This window comes from Arachis ipaensis, chromosome B6, assembly GCF_059453495.1.
Source record: "Arachis ipaensis isolate K30076 ecotype BB chromosome B6, ASM5945349v1, whole genome shotgun sequence".
Lineage (NCBI taxonomy): Eukaryota > Viridiplantae > Streptophyta > Magnoliopsida > Fabales > Fabaceae > Arachis > Arachis ipaensis.
In genome coordinates this window covers 21,540,500-21,562,879 of record NC_142441.1, presented here as the reverse complement: position 1 = coordinate 21,562,879, position 22,380 = coordinate 21,540,500, and the positions used below count along the sequence as shown (strand labels likewise).

Below are 22,380 nucleotides of genomic sequence, written 5' to 3'. Positions count from 1 at the left end.
CTCTTAATTGATAAACATTGTTTCAAATTCGCAAGCACTCCAAGTGTTTGATGAATTGTTTATTCTCTTAATCATTGTATTAATTATTGTTCGGTGAACCGATACTGTGTCTTATTTGCTCACTGTAAATTAAATATGATCATATCATAATTAGACTCTCCTGATAATAGCATTTCCCCTATTTCGTGTCATACTGCAAGTGGCAGCAACTATACTATATATTTGGCCACTATATATTTACGAGCAATGAATTTAGTAGTTCATTGTAATGAATTTTTTGTTTGATCTATTCAAGTTCAATTCCCTGAGTATATTGTGATCTTTTCAGGTTCTTGTAGTGTTATAGTATATATAGGAAGTTTTGTTTGTTATTCTTGTTTATAGTTTTGATTTAGTAGATTGAATATTACAACTTAAGAACTTTTCTTTACAACATTGTTGGACAGGTACTGATGTTACTAGAAAGCATAGGTGGACCAGTGCTAACAATGAAATCACATATTTTGGTTCATCTTTTGAGGTGAGTATTCTTGTTTTCAATGTTATCATCGACACTAATTTCTCTGCTTTGAAAGATTTCAAGCTCTCTAATTGTCAATGTTAAGTACTATCATGTCATATAAACAATCATTTCATTCCTTTCTTCCTGTTAGTTCAATTTTCAGTTTGCTAATGGGTGGCATTCTCAATTTTTTGCCAGAATTAGAATAAGTTGTATAACATCTGGAAGATTACCCCCAAGAGAGTCATCATTGCTTCTAAGATATAAAATGTCCTATCTTGGTTTCTTTCTTTAGAGAAGAGGGAAAGATATCACGCAAGCTTGTTGAGTGTATTAATACATATTATATTGTTTCAGTATTGTATAGAGACTGTGAAGTCCAATTCAAAAATAGAAGAGAGTAGTTATGCAACAGGGCCTTCCTCGCCCTCTCCACCTCTTTGCCGTTAGAGCAAGTGATTCCCACAACGGTAACCATGCAGGTCTACTCCACAAGCTTGGCCTCTCCGACGCAGAATGCGAAGCCGCCGTTGTTGCCAGTAACGTCCCGGAGGCACCTCCGATTCCCCCTAAACCAGCTTCTCTGGTTGGAACTCCCGTCGTCCCTTCACTTGTGAGTCTCCGATTCAATTTTTGAATAGGAACCAAATGTGTTGACTTTAGCCTTGCGCATTCTTGCTGATGATTTAGAAAAACTTGTTGAGTTAAGCAATTGATTTGATTTGATTTTGTATCAGCCACTTAACAGGCGTCCTCGACACAACTGGAGGATGCCGCGCGCTGAGGGAAGCTTTTCAGGAGACAACAATATCGCCTGCGAATTTCGTGTATCCAATTTTCATTCATGAAGGTTGGTCTTGTTTTTACTTGTTTTATGCATTGTTCATGTGTAGTGGAGGTAGTGTAATATGCTATGCTGGATCTGTTTTGATTCGTAGCAATTGAACTTGCAGGTGAGGAGGACACTCCAACTGGGGCTATGCCGGGATGCTACAGGCTTGGATGGAGGCATGGACTTGTGCAAGAGGTTGTTATTTACTCTTGTTTCTGTATCTCCTACTAAAAGTGCTCTAGTAATCCTCCTTAGCATTACACTTGATTAATTCCCTTTTTATGGATTGGCTTTAATGTTTTCTAGTATTATTCATTTATTTGAGTTACTTATCAGAACTTTGAAGCTGTTTAAATATGTTCAAGACGTTTAGATAGATTTAATTGTTTCTTTAAATATCTAGGCTGGAAAGAACTTGGCTAGTTTTGTTTGGGTATTCTACTTCCTGTCCTGAATTTTATCATGTTATTTTATAGTATTAATAGTGTGGTACTTTTTCCTAAAATTCCAGATGCCTTGAAGGTTCTATTCTGTTACTTACATACTGTAGATTTTCTGTAGTGTGATTTCAGTCCTGTATGACAGATTTTTTTCTTATAGTCTTCCACAGGGAATGAAGCATTTTTCCTTATAGTCTTCCACAGGGAATGAAGCATACAATGATAATGGTTTAGTGCCTCGGTCAATACGTTTGCTCAAGGATAAGTTTCCAGACCTTGTAAGTGAACATAATTTGAGGTTAATATTTTCTGGTGCTAACATGTGAGTTCAAACAAGAACTAACTATGTATTGCATTACACTATGATATACATAATAAAGAACTATCTTCTAATGAGCGTTGAAGTCATACAAATTATTGTTAGCATGACTTATAGGTCAGAGGCTGCTGTCCATTTGGTACATTGCGCCAGGCTTGGCGGTGTACAAATTTCTAAGATTAAAATTGACTTTATGGTCCTAAGAGACCCACAGTACCACGTATTTGCACTTTTAGGTATTAAAATTGACTTTATTGCTCACATGAATTCACACAAGAACGCTAAAAAATGCAGGTATACTAATACTACAATACAATACTATTAGATAAGAACATGTATATAGTGAATAAAAAAATGATATGTCTCTTTGTGTGTATTTTAATTTGCAGGATATGTATGACAATCTTAGCCAAAAAATTGAAGATGTGATGACCGCAAAGGCAATTCCATTCCCACTTGACGGAGAATATACTTCTTTCTTAAACACTGGCTGAAGAAATCATCCAAGCATAGTTAAGCTATATATAAACATGCTATATTATTAGTTAACCTATTATCTAATTATCGCTTACATATATAATTATTCATGTGTATCTTTAATTTTTCATCAAGCTGAAATTATTGATAGAAACCTTGATTCTTATGGATCAGATATGGTTGGAGAAGAGAAATGTCACGTATATAATTAACATGTGTTGTTAATTATTGCTATGAATTGGTGGTGTAGTGGACATGCTACAATCTTGCAAAGCTCAAATGTTGCTTGGGAATATAGGGTCAGTGGTCTTTTCTGGTATGCTAGTGGAGCAATAATTCAGGCATGAATCTTATATTACATTAAATATATTCTCTGCATGCTGCTGTTTTTTTATTTTCTTCTTTTTCAAATTTCAATCCTCCTAAATTTTGGAATTTAGAAAGTGAAGTAAGCCTGAGATTTGATATGATGCATTGAACATGAACAGAAATTGTTGTTTGGAGTAATGGCTATAGAGATTAAAAGAAAGGCTCCTCATTGTAATAGAAATTCCTAAATACTTCTGTTTTAGCTTTAACAGCTACTGAAACAGCTAGTGTAAGCATTAGGACTTGTTAACTACATTGTTAGTTTGTCATTATTTCTAGATGATAATGATATTGCAAATACATTTATCTAATTATGTTCATTGTTCGGGAGTTTGGACATAAGTTTGTATTTTATCATGTTATTTTTAATATTTTCTAGTTGTAATTAATGTGATTGGTATTTTTAATACTTTGTAGTTGTAATTAATGTGATTGGAAAATAGTGGTACAATGCTATATTTTGTTTTAATGTATTTCTTTTATTTTAATTTTCTTCTACATTTTTAATGTCTTGTTTAAATATTTCTTTTTAATAATAAATGATTAGTAGTGTAATAACAGTGTAGATTAATTTTTAAAAATTATATTGACAGGTTTGAAACCTCCATAGAATAGCTATTATTTTTAAAATGAAAAGTCTTTTTGTGGGGGTTTTAAACCGCCATAAACATTGACCAAAAACTGCCACAAAAGACCAATATAAAACCTCCACTAAACACACACAAAACCTCCACTGAATAGATTGTGGAGGTTTTTAAAAACCCCCACAAAAGACCTCGTGGCACCTCAAATTTTGGGGGTTTTAGAAACATCCACAAACCATTTGGTGGGGGTTATAAACCTCCACAAATAAGAGAAAAAACTGCCACAAATGAATAAAAATCTTGTAGTGACTAGCTCCTTGTCTCATTGCTAGGCATATCGTAATGATTTAAGACATAAGTGGTGAGATCGGAGGCTTAGAAGTATGAAATTTGGCCTTTAAAACTCAAAAATCAACTTTGGGATAAAAACAAGGCCACGCGTACGCACACTCCACGCGCACGCGTGGATGGCCACAAAACTCATTGACGCGCAAGCGTCATACGTGCGGATTAAAAAATAGCCAAACGACGCATAAGCGTCAGCCACGCGTACGCGTGGGTGCTCTTGCGCCCCTGGCACAAAACTGGCACAACTCTGGCACAACTCTCGAAAAAATAGCTGGGCATTTGGTGCAGCGCATCGACGCGTTTGCGCACACCACGCGCACGCGTAGATGGTGCTTTCTTGAAGAACGGCGCGTACACGCCAAGTGCGCCTACGCGCAGTGGGACATTCTGCTAAAAATTTTCTAAGTTAAAAGCTGCAAAATTCACAGATTCAACCCCCAATCTTCCGACGGACATAACTTTCTCATTTTAAATCGTTTTCCCCGTTCTTCCAGCGGCATGGACATCCCGGATCCAATTTCATTTCTAAACAAGTTTGGTACAAAATGGGGATCCGTAGTCCAAGTTATGTCCCGTTAAAACATGCCCAAAAACCATGTTTTCATACAAAACCACAAGGTGCCATTTTCAAAACAAACCATTTTCAACTCTTTTCAAAATCAACCAAAAATGCCAATTTTGCCTTTTTCAAAATCAATCAAAATGTACCAAAATCAACATCAATCCATCCTCAACTCACACATTGACACTTTACCAAAATTCCCAAAACCACCGTCCAACCATTTTAACACTTCTCAATCAAATGGCTACAGGGAAAACACAATATCATATCACACATCCTACCTCATCCCAATTTCCGATAATACCATTTCCAAATCAAACATCATTATACATAATCATCATCATACTCACCATCAACATGGTACCACCCACCAATTCAACCTCAATCATTCATCAAGCATATATCACAACATGCAGTTTCTCATATATCACACAATCAAGGCATCAATATTCATAATCACATATATGATCACATCATATATCTCAACCATTCAACAACATCATCAATTCAATGCCTATCTTAGGGCCTCTAGCCTAAGTATTTCCTACCACATTACATATTAGATACGGGAAATCGAGACTATACCTTAGCCGATTTCTCAAGCTCAACCGGAGCACTTCCAAACCACTTGTCCACAAGTCCTCTAGGTCTCAACACCTCCAAGAACAGATTTTTACCACCAAAAATCCCTTTTCAAGCTTTCCAAGGTCTCAATCAAGCCCCAATATTCATATATACACAACCTAAGCCACAATCATCATATCTATACACAACATCTCAATACCCAAACATTATAGAACAACAAATTACACTAGGGTTTAGAATCTTACCACACCCAAGGTCCAAGAAGACAAGATTAACCTTCTTCTTCAAGAGAGTTGGGTCCTATAACATCAAAGAGCCCAAAATCTCAACATTTTTTCTCATGAAACTCGAAATCAAAGCTGGACATTCGAAGAGAAAAACGTGGCTTACCTCAAGATTGATTGTATGGGTTTTGTAGAGCTCTCCGTGGTGAACGCGTGGCCATAAACGGTGCGATAATCGGAGCTCTAGATCAAAAGTTATGGTGGTTTGAAGATCAAATGAAAGAAAGAACTTGAGAGAGTGTTCTTCCCTCCATGGCCTCCATTTCAGCGTGTTTCTTGAGTGTAGTGAGGAGAGAGAGTGCTGAAATGAGTGTATTAGATTTAGTTTAGTTGGGCCAAGGGCCCACTTTGGGTCCGGTTGGCCTGGTTTGGCCCGTTCGGTCCAATCTTGGTCCGATTTCTATAAAATTGGTACCAAAATTCTCGTCTCAATCTCTTCTATCATATTTAGCCATAAAAATCACATTTTTTGGCTTTCTAGAATAAATTCTCATTTATGGATTAATTGGCCATTAATTAACCGGGTCTTACAAAGGGAATGGGAGAAAGGTTGCTGTTGGGAGGAAGAATGAGCTCAACTCAGATGGCTCGAATACATGCAGTGAAGGGAAGTTGGGGTTAGTGGGGCACCGTTCTGGGAACAACGGCTATTCAACACGTGGCGGGGGAGGAAGAGATCGGACCCACCGATCTGTTGAAGCAATACGCACCCTCCGATTTGTCAAGAAGATTTCGGACCGTGTGATTTGTTCACATCTGATCCCACACCATGGTAAAGCACATACACTATCCATATACCGGTCCTACCCCAAGGCCCTCTCCATAATAAAAATAAAATGCGTTTTTAAAACTCCTCTTTATTTAAAAGAGTTCTACAACTTTCTCTTTCATTGTCTTCTTCGCATCCTTGCATCCTGAAGCAGCAGGTTCTTCGCCTTTCTCCAAATTTTAAGCCAACAAATCATTAATTTTCAACCAAATTTAAGTAAGAATCTCATCATTTCCTTTTTACTTTTATCACGACTATTACTTTTTATTTCTTCATGATTGTTACTCAGTCTCTCCTTTATGAATCTTACTCTTTATTTTAGATTCCAAATTATTGCTACTTTAGCATGTATTTTGATAGAATTTTTCATCTTTTGCCCACTATCATAGTAATTTTGATTAGACAAATGTAGTAGGAGGATTACTATTTTAGTTTTCCCTCATTTAAATAGTGCTAATTAATTTTTTTTGTCTTTTTTTAGTTTTCTAGAAATTGATAGAGTTCTCTTTAAATTGATAGAGTTCTCTTTAAATTTTTTTACTGAGTTTCAAAAAAATGTTTTAAAATTTTTTGGATGTGTCCCTTTCCAATTTCATCCAAATAAATAGACCATCATATGAAGTTTTGAACTTTTTGCTCTTTTCTCAATTTAGATGTCACTATTAGAGTCTTTTTCAATTTTTTTATTTTAACCATGCTTTCAACTTTTAAGATCGCCAATTTATCTCTTTTCGAGGTAGTCCAAAGAGAACCTTTTTTAACCTTTTTGAGAAATTCTATCATGAATTTAAAGAAAAATATTCTAAGTGTTAGAAACAAGAGAATAATCTGAAAAGTGTATTATTAAGTGAGTTGAAAGGTACAATACATAGGAGTATATATAAGTGCTAGAAGAATCAAAGTAATAAAAGCATACAATCCTATAATTAATATACAGATATTCTATATAAATATAAATGATACTAATTGATCTAAATTGATTCTAATTTATTCTTTAACATTTCTCCTCAAACTCAAGTGGGAGCTACCATCTTGAGTTTGGATACTAGAGTTCGGAAACGAGTAGGATGATGAGCCTTCGCGAAGATATCAGCAGTCTAATCCAGAGTTCCAACAGTGACGAGGCAAACAGTGACAATCAATCTCAATGTGTTTGGCGTGTTCATGAAACACGTCATTATGCGCAATCTGAATAGCACTGCGATTGTCACAAAAAACATCGGTTGGGGATGACTGAAGAGCACCCAAATCTGCAAGAAGCCAACGAATTGAGACAACCTCAGCAGTGGTGTTAGCAAGAGCACAATATTTAGCTTCTGTGCTTGATCGAGCAGTGAACGTTTGCTTCTTAACTCGCCAATTAATGAGACCATCGCCAAGAAACAAACAATAACCAGTAGTAGAACGATGATCAGTGGGATCATCAGCCCAATCAGCATCTGAGTATGCCTGAAGGGACAAAGATAAATGAGAAGAAAAATAAAGGCCATGAAATAGGGTGCCTTTGATGTAGCGAAGAATGCAAAGAACTGTCGCATAGTGAGTAGTACGAGGAGCTGACAAGAACTAGCTAAGTACATAAACTGGATAGGCGACGTCTGGTCGGGTGACAGTCAAGTAGACGAGATCTCCAACTAACTGTCGATAAAGAGTATGATTATCCAAAATAGTGTCATCCATAGAGGTAAATAGAACATTAGGCTCAAGGGGAGTAGACTCAGTGCGACTATCTGTAATCCCGGCACGAGCAAGAAGATCTGAAGCATACTTAGCTTGAGAGAGATAGATGCCATCATCTGTGGATATGATCTCGAGACCAAGAAAATAACTGAGAGAACCAAGATCTTTCATCTCAAAAGTACGATGAAGGGAGGCTTTGAGATCAGAGATATTATCAACATCATCTCCAGTAATAATCATGTCATCAACATACAAAAGCAGAAGAACAACTCCACATTCACTTTTACGAATAAAAAGAGCATTCTCATGAAGGCTGCAAGTGAAATCGAGATTGTATATAGTGGTGCTGAACTTGTCAAATCATTCACGAGGAGCTTGCTTAAGACCATAAAGTGCCTTACGAAGGAGAAAGACTTTGCTAGAAGGATAAGAATAACCCGGAGGTGGTTTCATATAGACCTTCTTTTTCAAATCTCCATTAAAAAATTCATTCTTCACGTCCATCTTACTAAGAGACCATTTTTTGACCGCAGCAATGGTAAGAAGAGCTCGAACATATGTGAGACGAGCAACAGGAGCAAAAGTCTCTTAATAATCAATACCATACTCTTGCGTACAACCTTGAGCAACCAATCGTTCCTTATAACGATCAATAAAGCCATCAGAGCGAGTCTTGATCTTATATATCCATCGACTGCCCACAACTTCCTGATTAGAAGGAAGATCAACCAAATTCCAAGTGTGTGCTTTTTCAAGTGCTTGTATTTCTTCCTGCATTCTTTGTTGCCAATTTGGATTTGTGGAGGCTTCTCTGAATGACTTAGGTTCATGTTGATGAAGAATAGTAGAAAAATAATGATAATCAAGAAGATGAGGAGGTAGATTTCTTACCCTAGAAGAATGAGTAGAAGGAGGAAGCATGACGGTAGGAGCAAGATCGTCGTTTGGTCTGGAGTCATCGGGAGATGGAGAAGGCAGAAGAGTAGGAGGCTGTAGAGGGTGACTCGAGATAGAACATTTAGAATCATCACTAGGAAAAAGATCAACATTGGGATTAGTGAAAAAAGGTGACTGAGTAGGAGGAATGGACTCAAAGGAGAAGAACCGAGAAAACATGTGATGCTCCCAAAAGACAACATGACGAGATATACGAATACTTCTAGAGAGAGGATCCAACAACAATAACCCTTGTGTTCAGTGCCATAACCAAGGAAACAACACATGCGAGCCTGAGGTTCAAGTTTACTATGTTCATGAGGCTGAAAAAGAATAAAATAGACACAACAAAAAATTTGAAGAGAACTATAGTTTGGAGAGGTATGATAAAGACGCTCAAAGGGAGTAAAATTACCAAAACAGAAGAAGGAAGTCTATTGATAACATGAACAACAGTAAGAATAGCTTCACCCTAAGTATGCTTCGGACACGAAGAAGAAAGAATCATTTCACGAACAGAGTCAAGAATGTGACAGTGTTTACGTTCAGCTCGTCCATTTTGTTGAGACGTACCAAGGCAAGAAAACTCAGACAAAGTACCCTGTTCTACAAGAAAAGTTAAAAGTTTGAAATCACGCTATTCCATAGCATTATCACGTCGAAAAACCTTAATGACCTTGGAAAATTGAGTTTTAATCATAGTGGCAAAGTTAATATAAATCTGAGATAACTCATGGTGATTAGTCATCAAATAAATCCAAGTAAAGCGTAAATAATCATCAATGAAAATGATAAAGTATCGAGCTCCTCCCATTGAAGCGATAAGAGCGGGGCTCCAAACATCAGAGTGGATAAGATCAAAAGGAGAGCAAGCAAGAAAGGAATTATTATGAAAAGATAAAGCAGGTTGTTTGGCTGTTTGACAAGAAATATAATTAAAAAGCTCATTATTAACCTGATCCAAAATACCCTGAGACACAAGAGGACGCAATTTTTCCAAGGAGCTGTGGACAAGACATTTATTCCATAAGGAAAGGGTAGATGGAGAAAAAGCAGCACATATATTTGACATAGAAGGAATATGAAGATTCTCGAGTTCAAACAACTTTTCGACCTTACGTCCAGTCCCGATGATATGTCCCGTAGGATGATCCTATACATGACAACCAGAAATAGAAAAATTGACATCAAAATCGATATCAACAAGTTGACCAATAGAAATAAGATTAAAGTTTAATATGGGAATCGCGTGCAAGAGGGAACCATTAGCAGTATTGCAAAAGGTCCATTTGTAGTGGTAGACAAAGACGAGAAAAGATGACGCAAAGGAGACATGTGATTAAAGCCACCGGAGTCAAAATACCATTTAGAATTACCTAGAGGAGTCGAAAAAGTAGCAGGAGTATTACCAGAAAGGGAGAGAAGATGCTTAAGAAGAGACACAATATCAGATAAAGAGATAGGAGACAGGTTGAAAGGAGCAGATGTGGTAGATTTAGTAGTAGCAGCAACAGGAGAAGTAGACAAATTCTTGAGGTGATAAGGACATGGTGGACGAGTAGGACAGGTAGTAATTAAATGTCCCGAGAGCTTGCAATAATGGCAGAACAGTTGTGGACAATTGTAGCTAATGTGACCTTTCTGTTGGTATGTGCGACATTCAACAGAAGGATAGTTCGAGAAGATGTGCCCAGAACAATTACAGTGACGACAGAATTTACCCTTTCTGTCTGTGGCAGCAAAAACATCTGAGTTTTCCATAATAATAGATACAAAGATCAAAGAAAGAAGAGAAAAATGAAAATTCGTGGCCAAAAACAAGAAAACAAACGATAAAATCGGAAAGATCTCATCAAATAACCTTAGAGAGGCCCCACTGTCTGACACATCACTGCCACGTCAGATTTCACATCAGCAAGAAAGGTGACACATGGCGACGGCTGAGTGGAGAAGGGAAGCCACGTCAATGCTGAGTCAACATCGGCAGCGCGCGGGTCGCGAAGTGGTTCGAGTCAGGTCGGTGTGGGCATGGTTGCTGGAGGCGCTACTTCTGTGACACGTGGCGTGCTCTGGACTATTTGATCATTGCTGAAGATCGAACGGTGCTGGAGATGTCTAGAGAAGAAAAATGATGGAAGTAGACATCGAGCTTGCGGCGGCGCGTCTGGCTGTTTCCAGTGACGAGGCTGGTCTCGTTGAACTCGTGACGATGAGACGAAGACAGTGGTAATGGTGGTGACAAACCAAAGCGTCGAAAAATGATCGAAAAAAGAGACCAAAGAACACTTCCGGGAGAGAAAAATAAAGGGGCTATGAACGAATTTTTTATAGAAAAAAAAGAACCTATGCTCTTGATACCATGTTAGAAATAAGAGAGTAATCTGAAAAGTGTATTATTGAGTGAGTTCAAAGATACAATACATAGGAGTATATATAGGTGCTAGAAAAATCAAAGTAATAAAAGCATACAATCCTACAATTAATATACAGATATTCTAAATAGATATAAATGATACTAATTGATCTAAATTGTTTCTAATTTATTCTCTAACATTAAGATTGAAAGAGTCGAAGATACTACACTTTTTTTATGACCTTAGAAGATAAAAAAAGGTATAACCTTTATTGAAATTTCAATGTTTTCTCACCTAAGATTCAATTGTATGGGTAAATGCTTTCGATCTTACTAGCATCCATATGCTTTTAGAGTTGTGAAATGAGCGCCCCTCTCAATTTAAGAGATAACTTAACTGATGAGAATGTTGCTTGCAACACCATTGGTAAATTTTAAATTATACATTTTATTATCTCCCAACTTGATGAGAGTATACGCATGATGCATGCGTACGCGAGAATGCCCAGTTTTCAACACATGCGTACGCGATGATGTGAATGCGTACGCGAACCTTCCTCTCTGTTTTGGACAATCGCATACGCGAGAGGTGCTTGCGTATGCGAGTATGGCAGAATTACATCCATGTGTACGCATGGGGTGGCATAACCACTCTGTTTTGGAAAAGTTGTATTTTGTGATTTAAACATGTTTTCTAGCTTCTAAACCTTTATAGATACCTTCTAAAGTCCCAAAAATTAGTTCCTAATCATAGGGAAAGGGGTAAATCTAAAGAGGATAGTAACTTGGTAGCGAAAGAAGATGGTGAAGTGATAATTTATGATTGAAAAGTATGGAAATATTGAATGTGGTATAAGATTGAATCTGATTGAGAAAGAGACCTTGGGTAAGAGGCAATGGTGTTGTCCACCTGTTCCGGGTAAGAGATGAGATATCTGAGCAGTGGCAGTAGTAGTGGTTTGTTCCACTTGCTCCGGGTCAGTGATTGAGACCCCTAGGTAGTAGCAGCAGTAGTGGTTCATTCCACTTGCTCTGAGTTGAGTTCGTAAACACCCATCTGGACAGTACGCAGTAGTAGTGGGTTAATCTACTTGCTTTGGGTCAAGCGGATAGTATGCGATGGGTTGTGGCTCAGACCCATTTGCTCCATGAAGTGGTGTTTCTGTCCAGGGTTAGCTGCTAGGACATGTCAGGTTTGGCTATATAACCGACAGATGATATCATCAGCTATAGGACAGGCATACATCATATGCATTTGTATGTTTTGCTTGAGTGTATATTACTTTGGTTTACCTGTTTGATTAGCCATGCTTATCTGCTAATTGTCCTATTTACTGTAATTGCATCCTATTTATGTTTTATTTGCTTGTCTTGTTTGTCTTTACAACTAAGAGATCCCTCATCCTGGCGGAGGTGACGCTGAAGGTAGTTCCATCGGTATTTCAAAGGGCCGTAGGAGATAGAAAGTGAATAGGAGAGTTAAAATTAGACCTAGAACTTGAATACATTAGATAACTTACCTAATTTATGGTTTAGTTTACTTCCTTAAGTTTAATTCTGAGTGTTGGAGTTCTAGGAATGCCTCTCATTTTTCCGAGACCTTATACATTATCTATGTTGGCACCTCTACCATACTGAGAACCTTCGGTTCTCATTCCATACATATATTATTATTTTTCAGATACAGGTCGGGAGGCACCGCACTGACCATTCTAGAGACCTTCTGAAAGCGAAGAGCTATATTTTAGGTTTAGCATTATGTTTCTGCTTGTATATATATATGTACATAGTTGTTCTCCGTATTTTATATTTCGAAGTTTGTCCCTCTTAGAGGTTGATATGAAGAAGTAGGTGTTCATTCTGTAGTTCAGGATGTATTTTGGATGGTGTATATATATACTCCAGTCGGCCTTAGGTTTGCAGGTCGAGCCTGGAGCTTATTATTTGTATCTTTGGAACTCTGATCTTATATATATTATCCTTTTCATTCAATCTTATCTACCTTTTTACATTGACCTGATCGTGAGTGATGGGCTTTTCTGTTAGTGTTTTTGTTCAACTTCTTTTTCAAGACTCCCAGTTACAATTTCTTTCAACTATATTATATAAGTATTTTTATTTTTAGAGGTTGTAGTGCCCCGACAACTCTGATTTACGTCCTAGGCATAAAGCTCTGTGTGGTAGAGTATTACACTGGCTACCTTCAATAACACGTCAGCTTGTGTCTTCTGTTTCCTATGCACATGTTTAATGCAAAAAGAATCAAAGTATGAAATTTCATTTTGTACCTTTTTCAAGTACAACTGTAGTATGGATCCCTGACTTGATATTCGTCATTTACTTGAGATGTTATAATTTATGAATCACTAAACACAGTGATTTTTGTTGCACCGACATCACAAGTTAATGCTAACCCTACAAGCAAAATCTCATACTCAACTTGATTATTAGAAATGGGAAAGTCAAATCTTATGGAGGTTTCAATCACCATGTCTTCTCATTTAGTTAGGATGAGACCGGTGCCTCCATTTTTAACATTAGAGGCTCCATCTACAAAAACTTCTCATCTCGGTACCTTGTCACCCGGATGAGTCATTTCAGCCAGAAAATCTACCATCGCTTAGGACTTAATGACAGAGCGTGGTTCGTATTATATGTCAAACTAAGATAGCTCTACAGACCAACTCACCATACGAACTACTAAGTATGGATTTTGCAAAACCTTTTTAATCGATTGGTCGGTTCGTACGATTATTAAATAATTTTGAAAGTACTGGCATAACCGACACGCTTATGTGAGTAATGCAAAGGCTAACTTTTCTAACTTTGAATATTTTAACTCAGGTCCTTGAAGGACATTGCTAATAAAATATAAAGGTCGTTGTTTTTTACTTTCGTCCTCTAGAATTAGAGCTAAAGCCATAGTTTCCTTAGTCACAAATAAATATAAATATAAGGGTTTTTTAGGTTCCAATTTTGCTAGAACTAGAGGAGATGAAAACAAATATTTAAAATACTTAAAAGCAGTCTCACACTCTTCTATCCATATAAAATCTACTCTTTTGCTCATTAAATTGAAAAACGGCTTTGCTTTTTTAGCAGAAGATTCCAAATATTTAGACCAAGCGACTAATTGACCTGTTAAGAGGTTCTAAGGACTCGACATATTTAGAATAGCTTGGCACTTTTCAGGGTTAGCTTTAATACCCATTTGAGTTACCATGAAATTCAAAAATTTATCTCCCCAAACTCCGAAAGCACATTTAGCTGGATTCAACCTCATCTGATGAAGTCAAAGACAATTAAAAATTTCTTGTAAATCAACAATCAAATCAGAATCTTCTTTAGTCTTTATCAACATGTCGTCAATATAAACTTCTATATTTTTTCAATTTGTTGCTTGAATACTTTAGCCATCAGTCTCTGGTAAGTGGTTCCTGCATTTTTCAAACTAAATGGCATTACAGTATAACAATATATCCCTTCTGGGGTAATGAAACCTGTTTTTTCTTCATCAGACTGATGCATATGTATTTGATTGTACCCATTATAAGAATCTAAAAAACTTAATATCCGATATCCCGATACTGAATCAATCATGTTATCAATGTTAGGCAATGGGAAGCAATCTTTTGGGTAGGCTTTATTTAGATAAGTGTAATCAACACACATATGCCACTTTTCATTGAATTTTTTTACTAATACAACATTAGACAACCATGTAGAATAGGTTAGCTCTCTAATAAAACTAGCATGCATTAACCCTTGAACTTGCTCCTTAACTTCGGCAACTCGGTCAGGTGATGTCTTTCGACATTATTGCGTAGCCAGCTTAAACGCTGAGTTAATGGCAAGTTGGTAGGACATGAATGTGGGATCAAATCTGGATATATCGGAGGGTTCCTATGCAAACAAATTCACATTACCTCTTAATAAGTTCTGAAGTTCCAATTTCAAAAGATGAGGCAAGTCTTTGTTAATCATGGTGTATTTTTCTACAACATCTCTAATTTAAAATTTCTGTAAATTTTTATTGGGTTCTAGTCTCAGTTTCTCTTGAACTCGTGAGTCCAAGTCCACTAAGAATATTCCAGTAGAATCTTTAAATTTATCCTTTAAGGTCAAACTTGTTTTGTTGCACTTTATAACAGCTATCCAATCTCCTCGAATAGTGGCTACCCGACCTTTGGAGGTCAGGAGCTTCATCACTGAAAGCTTAGTTAAAATAAACTCATATGAATCATTTATTGTCTTCTTTCCAAGGATCACATTGTAAGCGGTTGAATTCTTTAGGACGATAAACTCAGCATGCACTACTCGAACATCAACACCTCCCACAGTAAAAAAGAGATCAATCTTCCCATCATGCTTAATGAAGTGATCTCCTAAACCCACTACCCCAGGAAGGTATGGCTTCAGATGTTGATCCTTCAATCCTAATGCATCATAAGCATTAACCATGATTCTTTTCACTATTTTATTTTCCAATTTTGCAGTAATTACCAACGGCTCATCATCATCATATGTGACATATTGGATCTTTACTTTGAATGATAAAGGTTATTCTTTTTTTCCCTCTTTCTGTTCTTGGTTTCAGATCTTGAATTCGATTTTTTTTTCCTTCAATTTTGAGTTCAAGCAACATAAAAAATTAGGTTCTTGTTATTTTTAACTCGTTAAGTTGATTGTAAAACTTGCTACATTAAGTTGTTTGGGGGCAAGAAGGGAGGGGGAGGGGGACACTGCAGATTAGTTTTGACTTTTGAGCATGTCATTGAAGCCGGTTAAGATTATTTGAAATTTTTGTATATGAGAGCATTGAGTGTTAAACTTATAATAATTATCTAATGTAATTGTGTGATTAGTGACATTTAGACAATAGATTTTCAATCATTCCTGGGGAGGAATCCTGGAATTTAATTGTGTTGCACTGAATTTATATTATGAATGTGAAGGCTGACTTAGATTAAATGGTGAAATATGTGATTACCCATTGTTTTCTATAAAGTGAGGTTTTTTGTTATTTTTTTTATTAAAATAGAATATCACTAAAATATTTATTTCTTTTGCTAGCAGGAGGATGTGATGTGAAGAAAATATTATCTTTGATAGAAATATGAGATGGGTTGGGTCTCATATACACTTTAACTATCTAAATATAATATTTTGCTCTCTTCTGTATTTTTATTAAGAGACTTTACCGGGTATTACATGTAATGGATATAATATAATATAATATATTTTGATTTGTACTGTTTGAACTAAAAACATATCTAACTTACAATATAAATTTTATGATTTAGATTACTTGAATTTGTATTTTTTAGACTTATTTTGTGATTATCATAATTTTGGAATATGATTATACTTAAAAAAAATAAATCTCATAAAATAGAGTAAGCTATGTTCACTCTAAAACCATGACCATAAATTAAGCTATGGTCACAGTTTTAAAATAGGGTGACCATAGATGAGGCTATGGTCACACTAAAATCGTGACCATAGATTAGGCTATGGTCACGGTTTTACAAAAGGGTGACCACAGAGTAAGCTATGGTCACGATTTTAAAATAGGGTGACCATAGATAAGCTATAGTCATGGTTTAAAATAGGGATGACCATAGATAAATTATGGTCATAGTTTTAAAATATGGTGGTCATAGATAAGCTATGGTCACACAAAAACCATGATCATAGATTAGGCTATGGTCATAGTTTTACAAAAAGGTGACCATAAATAAATTATGGTCACGAAAGATTAGACTATGGTCATCACGGTTTAAAATAGGGGTAACCATAGATAAGATATGGTCACGGTTTTAAATTAGGATGACCATAGATAAGCTATAATCATGCTAAAACCGTGACCATAGATTAAGCTATGGTCACGCTAAAACCAAGACCATAAATTGTCATGGTAAAAAAAATATAGTCTAAAGTGTCAGAATTTAAACATTGCAACTATGACTATAGATAAAAAAAATCGTGACTATAGATCTATGACCACGCCAGAATAGGTCACGGTTAAAAATCGTGACCATAAATAAAAAATTGTGACCATAAATCTATAATTAACTTTTTTACTAATTATTGTCATATTTTTTTACCGTGATCATAGGCTATTTTTTTTATGCATGAATAATATATATAGTACAAATATATGTTCACATATACTGCATGGTTTCCTATAAATTTAAATAGCCAAACTATTGCATAAGTGAATTGCGATCACAAATACCACATGAAAAGTAAACAAAAACTTACATGATCAAAATGCATATATTCACAAAAAGAAAAGCACTAACATAAAAACTAACAACCATTGTTATATCTTTAAAAAAATTTTAATCATTATAAAGATGAGCTTCAACAATTGTTGTGCATTGCTTTCAAATTTCTAATTAGTGTGTTTCATATAAAAATAAGAATGGCATACAGATAAAAATTTATAATAGACTAACTATACATATATATATTTATTAAAAGACAATCCTAAAATGAAAATATATTCATTACTAACTAACAACATAAAAAAAAAGATTATACACGCCAAATGAAATAAAAATGTAAATCTTATGTGTATGGATATTAGAAAAATAAAATTCGAATATAAAAATTCTAATATAAATATGATGAAAGATAGTAATAATAATGTCAATAAACTTAAAAAAAATTGACATAACTAATAATGAAATCAACAAATATTCTGCAATATATCCCTATACACAACATTTAAAGTACAACAATTCTTAAAGAAATTGTTACTCTTTATTAGTAGTTTCAACTTTTTTTTTTACTTTATCTTAAACATAACAACGTACAAAATTGGTCATGGATAAAAATAGGTTTAGATAAGTTTAAATTAACTATACTTAGAGTTTACTTTTGAAATTTATTTATGATCATTGTAAATGATATTATCAACGAAAATTGTCTACGTTAAAATCTGAATGGAAGTGTGTCATTATTGGAAGTGGTACCCTTCCACGATTTATAAAGAGAATGTTTTGGGCATAAACCGTGGTACCCTCCCACGATTTATGATTAAGTCTATATGTACATAATCTGCGAGACCTATTGACGGATTTCATTGTTGGAGTTAAAGTTTTTGGTGGTGAGGAGTTGAGAGAGAATCCGGGACCATCAAGAAGACTCTGGTGCGGTGGGGCCATGGAGGATGAAGTTCGCATGTACCGATTGAATGGCGTTGCGCATGTGGCTGGAAACATCGACCACTAGGTTAGTTTTTAATATGCTAAAATTTTGTCAGTAAGTAGTCAATTTTGTTGTTAATTTATTTTGTAAATTGTTACTTGGGCTCAGTGTAATTCCTAAGTAATTTATTTAGTGATTTGTACGTTAAATTTTGATTAGTATTAAATTGTTCTTTTCGCTAATCTACCTTATTTCTTTAGAGAACCAAGTTTGTTGGAAAATAATTTTCTGTGAATCAATTTTTTCGTTGGTGAGCCATAACTTTTAAAAATTGATTTTTTGAGCATTAATATTTTTTTGTGAACCTTTTTTTTTTATAATTTGCTATGTGTCGAATTAAATTTTTTTGTTAAAGAGCCATATTTTCTTAAAATTAGATTTTTTGCGAATTAATTTCTCTGTTAGTGAACCATAATTTCTTATAATTTGATATGCGTCGAATTAATTTTTTTTAATGAGTCGTATATTTTTAAAATTTCGCGAGTGTCGAAATAATGTTGTGTTCCACATGTTCCAGCCGACTAGGGTTATTTCCTGTGTAAGGAGACAATAGAATATGCCTCTGCATGTACGAATTATACTGTATTTGAAAACTACGGGTTTGTATCACTTGGCTAGGCTGAACAGTCAGTGGTTCTGGGTTGATGAGGCTCTACTTAGCGCATTCATTTAGAGGTGGCATCTTGAGATGCACACCTTTCACATACTGTTTGGAGAGTGCACTATCACTTTACAGGATGTGGCATATCAGCCGGATTTGCCCATTGATGGAGAGGCCGTTAGTGGGTGCCTCACTGATTTTGAGCATCTGATGGACAACGGAAGACTTGCATGGGAGTGGTTTCAGGAATTGTTTGGCGAGCTACTGCCGCCGAATAAAGTCAAGCAGATGACGGTTCACTTCACATGGTTCTATGGGAGGTTTTGGGTTCTCCCAGTAGATGCGAGTGAGGAGACAGTGCGTATATACGTGTGTGCTTATATTATGATGTTGTTGTCGTCTTAACTGTTTGGTGACAAGAACACGAACCCGGTTCACCTTCATTGGTTGCCATTTCTGGCATCGATGGATGACTTGGAAAGATATAGCTGGGGTTCGGCTGCACTTGCTTGGTTGTATAGATGTATGTGTTAGGCGACAAACAGAAACATTGTTAACTTGGCCGGACCACTTCAGCTACTACAATCTTGGATTTTCTGGAGGTTTCCCACTCTCAGACCTAGTGGTTTTGAAGTGTTTGGATTTTCGCTGGCCTCCAGGTATTGATTATTGTTTTGTGCGGATTACATGTGTATTTTGATGTGGCACCGGGTTTCACTTGCTTGGTGGTTTTGACATTGATGACGATGATACCATCGAGAATTCGGATTAGCATTTAGTTGTGTAGCCATTTGGTAGTACTTATATTTCAAGATATTTGTGGTATGCATATTTAGGGTATTACATATGCCAGTCCTATTATAATGTGCTATTTATATATGTGTTACGTATGTTGTATGATATTTACTTTTGAACCCCTTTATAACAAATTTTTTAAATATGTTATGAATCCATCATCGGTAAAAAGCTAAAACATAAACAACATCGTATATCAATTTATGCATGAAATGAAACATAACACATTTGACGTTAACGATGGTTTTAAACAAGTACAATAAAGTTAACCAACTTCTAATATTGAATGACTTAAACATACATAATACAATGAACTCAAAGACAACAAAAAAAATCATGACATCTAAGAATCCCTGGCAGCAGTATATCCTCGCTGGTCACAGTTCCTCCGCGTATGACCGGGCTGACAGCAGAGCCCACAGCGCTTTGGTTGGTTTGGAGCTGTTTGATCCATGCTACCCCAGATTCTGGTTGACTTTGGTCGTCCATCTCTTGCGCACCTCATGTTAGGGTCTAGAATGACAGTCAGACCAGCATATGGCGGCTAGAGTCCTTCGGGGATAGGGGACACAAACTCTTCCTTGTACACGTTGAACACCTCAGTCATACAATAGACATCATGAACATATGAGGCCCAATTCAGCCGTGAGTGAGCGCAACATGCTATGGCATGACAACATGGGTAATGCAGAGCCTGAAAGTAGTCACTGTGTGATCCCTAAGAGAAACTCGATAGCTACCAAGGGAGAAGTTACCAGTGGCCGTCATCTCAGCCATGGTATACTCGGACTGGTGCCTGTTGTATAAAGTGACGGTGAAGCATCTCGAGTTTCTCATGTTCTGCTCTATTACTTTCACCAACGCTTGACAAAATTCATGCCCAGTCCCCATTTGTGCCTCAACCATTTGTCCTTGGACCACGAATAGCTCAGCAAGCCTTCTGTAAGTGGACTTAACCAACGAAGTTATCGGGAGGTTCCTTGTCCCCTTTAACATAGAATTCACACATTTACTAATATTGGGTCCACTTGTCATATTCTATCCGATTGACCTAATCACACATAGCCGGATTCTCAGTCTGCATAATGTCAAACCAATAATCAAACTCTGCTTTGGTCTTCGCATAGGCAGCATTCACCAACATTCTTCTCACGTCTTGACCTTTGAAGGTCAAGCTAAAATTTGCCGTCACATGACGAATACAGAACGCTCGAAAAGCACGTGGAGGTAGCTAACCACCATTGGGTGCCTCAAGGGCAGCTTTGATGCCATTATGCCTGTCAGAGATAATAAGGATACCTTCCTGTGGCGTCACATGCTGTCATAGGTTGGACAAGAAAAAGGACCATGACTCCGCATTTTCTCTCTCCACAAGTGCAAACGCTATCGGCAAGATGTTTGAGTTCCCATCTTGCACTATAGCCAGCAGTAAGGTACCACCATACTTGCCATACAAGTGGGTATCGTCAATGCTCACGAGGGGCTTGCAATGTCGAAAGGCCTCAATGCAGGGTAGAAATGTCCAGAAAAGACGATGAAAGTAGACTGTCGACTCATCGACCTGATCCCCAAGATGAATTGGAGAAGTCTTCAACACTGTAACCGTGCCGGCCATGGTGGACTGGACGCCTAGCATCCAACGTGGCAACTCGGCATACGACTCTTCCCAATTCTCGTATATCTGTGCAATTGCCTTCTGCTTTTCCATCCAAACCTTCTTGTAACTAGGCCTGAATCCATAATTGGCTTCCGTTGCTTCCTGCAAGACCTTAATCGTAACCGCAGCATCCGCCCTAACCAATGAATAGATCCTCGCACAGATAACATAGTAATCAAGCTGCCGATGGTCACTCGAAATGGAGGTGGCCAAGCAAGTGTGCGGACCGTTGTACCTCCTCACCTCCCAAGTTCCCTTTCGCGCATGAAGCGAGATGCGAATCAACCAACTACAACCTTTGTCGAACTCCTTGCATTTCCTATGATACTTCAGATGATCCGACTCTAACACCCTGTACTCAATACCTTGACGGATGCTATAATCCTTCACACTCAAAACAACTTCCTCTTTATTCTGGAATGATTGCCTAATCTGAAATTCTGTAGAACTCCCAACGGCAGCATCTCCGTCTGACTGTTGCCCCATAGCCTCCAAGTTTAGAGTGGAGAAGTGCATAGGATACTGTTGTGTGCCAAAACTTAAAAGGCCATACTGTGTATGTGGATTGGCACCTGTATCATCATCGCTGTCTCCAATTATATCAACAGGCTCCTACTCTGAGTCATCGTCCTGCATTGCATTCTCAACTCGATCAGGTTCTCCGACCCCTACAACATCAGGAATAGTGCCAGCACCGTTATCCACCTCATATGTCTGCTGTCGGACCCCACGACTCTCGAATGGTACAGAACCAACTGCCTCCGTACGGTCTAAATCAGCCGCAAAGGAAGGAGATGCAACATACGGAACAGTTGGTGCGGCCGGAGCCATCGAACTAGAGGCACCGCCCATGGCAGTCGAGTGAGGAACCGGAGCTGATGCCCCAGAACTATCGACACCGACCTCCAACTTCGCATACAGCTCGTGTATTCTCACCTCTGGAAAACTCCTAAGACAATGAAACAGAACCCGAATATCTTCATCGGCCGCTATCACAAACATGTCATACTTAACATCGGTTGACACAACTGCGATGGGAATCTTATAAAATAATTTCTTCACCCACTTGCTC

At 37.0% G+C, this 22,380-nt stretch overlaps 1 protein-coding gene and 1 pseudogene across 1 annotated transcript; one reads left to right on the top strand and one right to left on the bottom strand.

The window, feature by feature from the left end:
- The first annotated feature begins 908 nt into the window (after positions 1-908).
- Positions 909-2,587, top strand: LOC148554851 (delta-aminolevulinic acid dehydratase 1, chloroplastic-like; annotated as a pseudogene).
- Positions 2,588-20,972: 18,385 nt separating this feature from the next.
- Positions 20,973-21,794, bottom strand: LOC107646635 (uncharacterized). The gene has a single exon (XM_021105466.1). It carries the CDS (start codon positions 21,792-21,794, stop codon positions 20,973-20,975), a length of 822 nt encoding a protein of 273 aa, XP_020961125.1.
- Between the last annotated feature and the right edge of the window lie 586 nt (positions 21,795-22,380).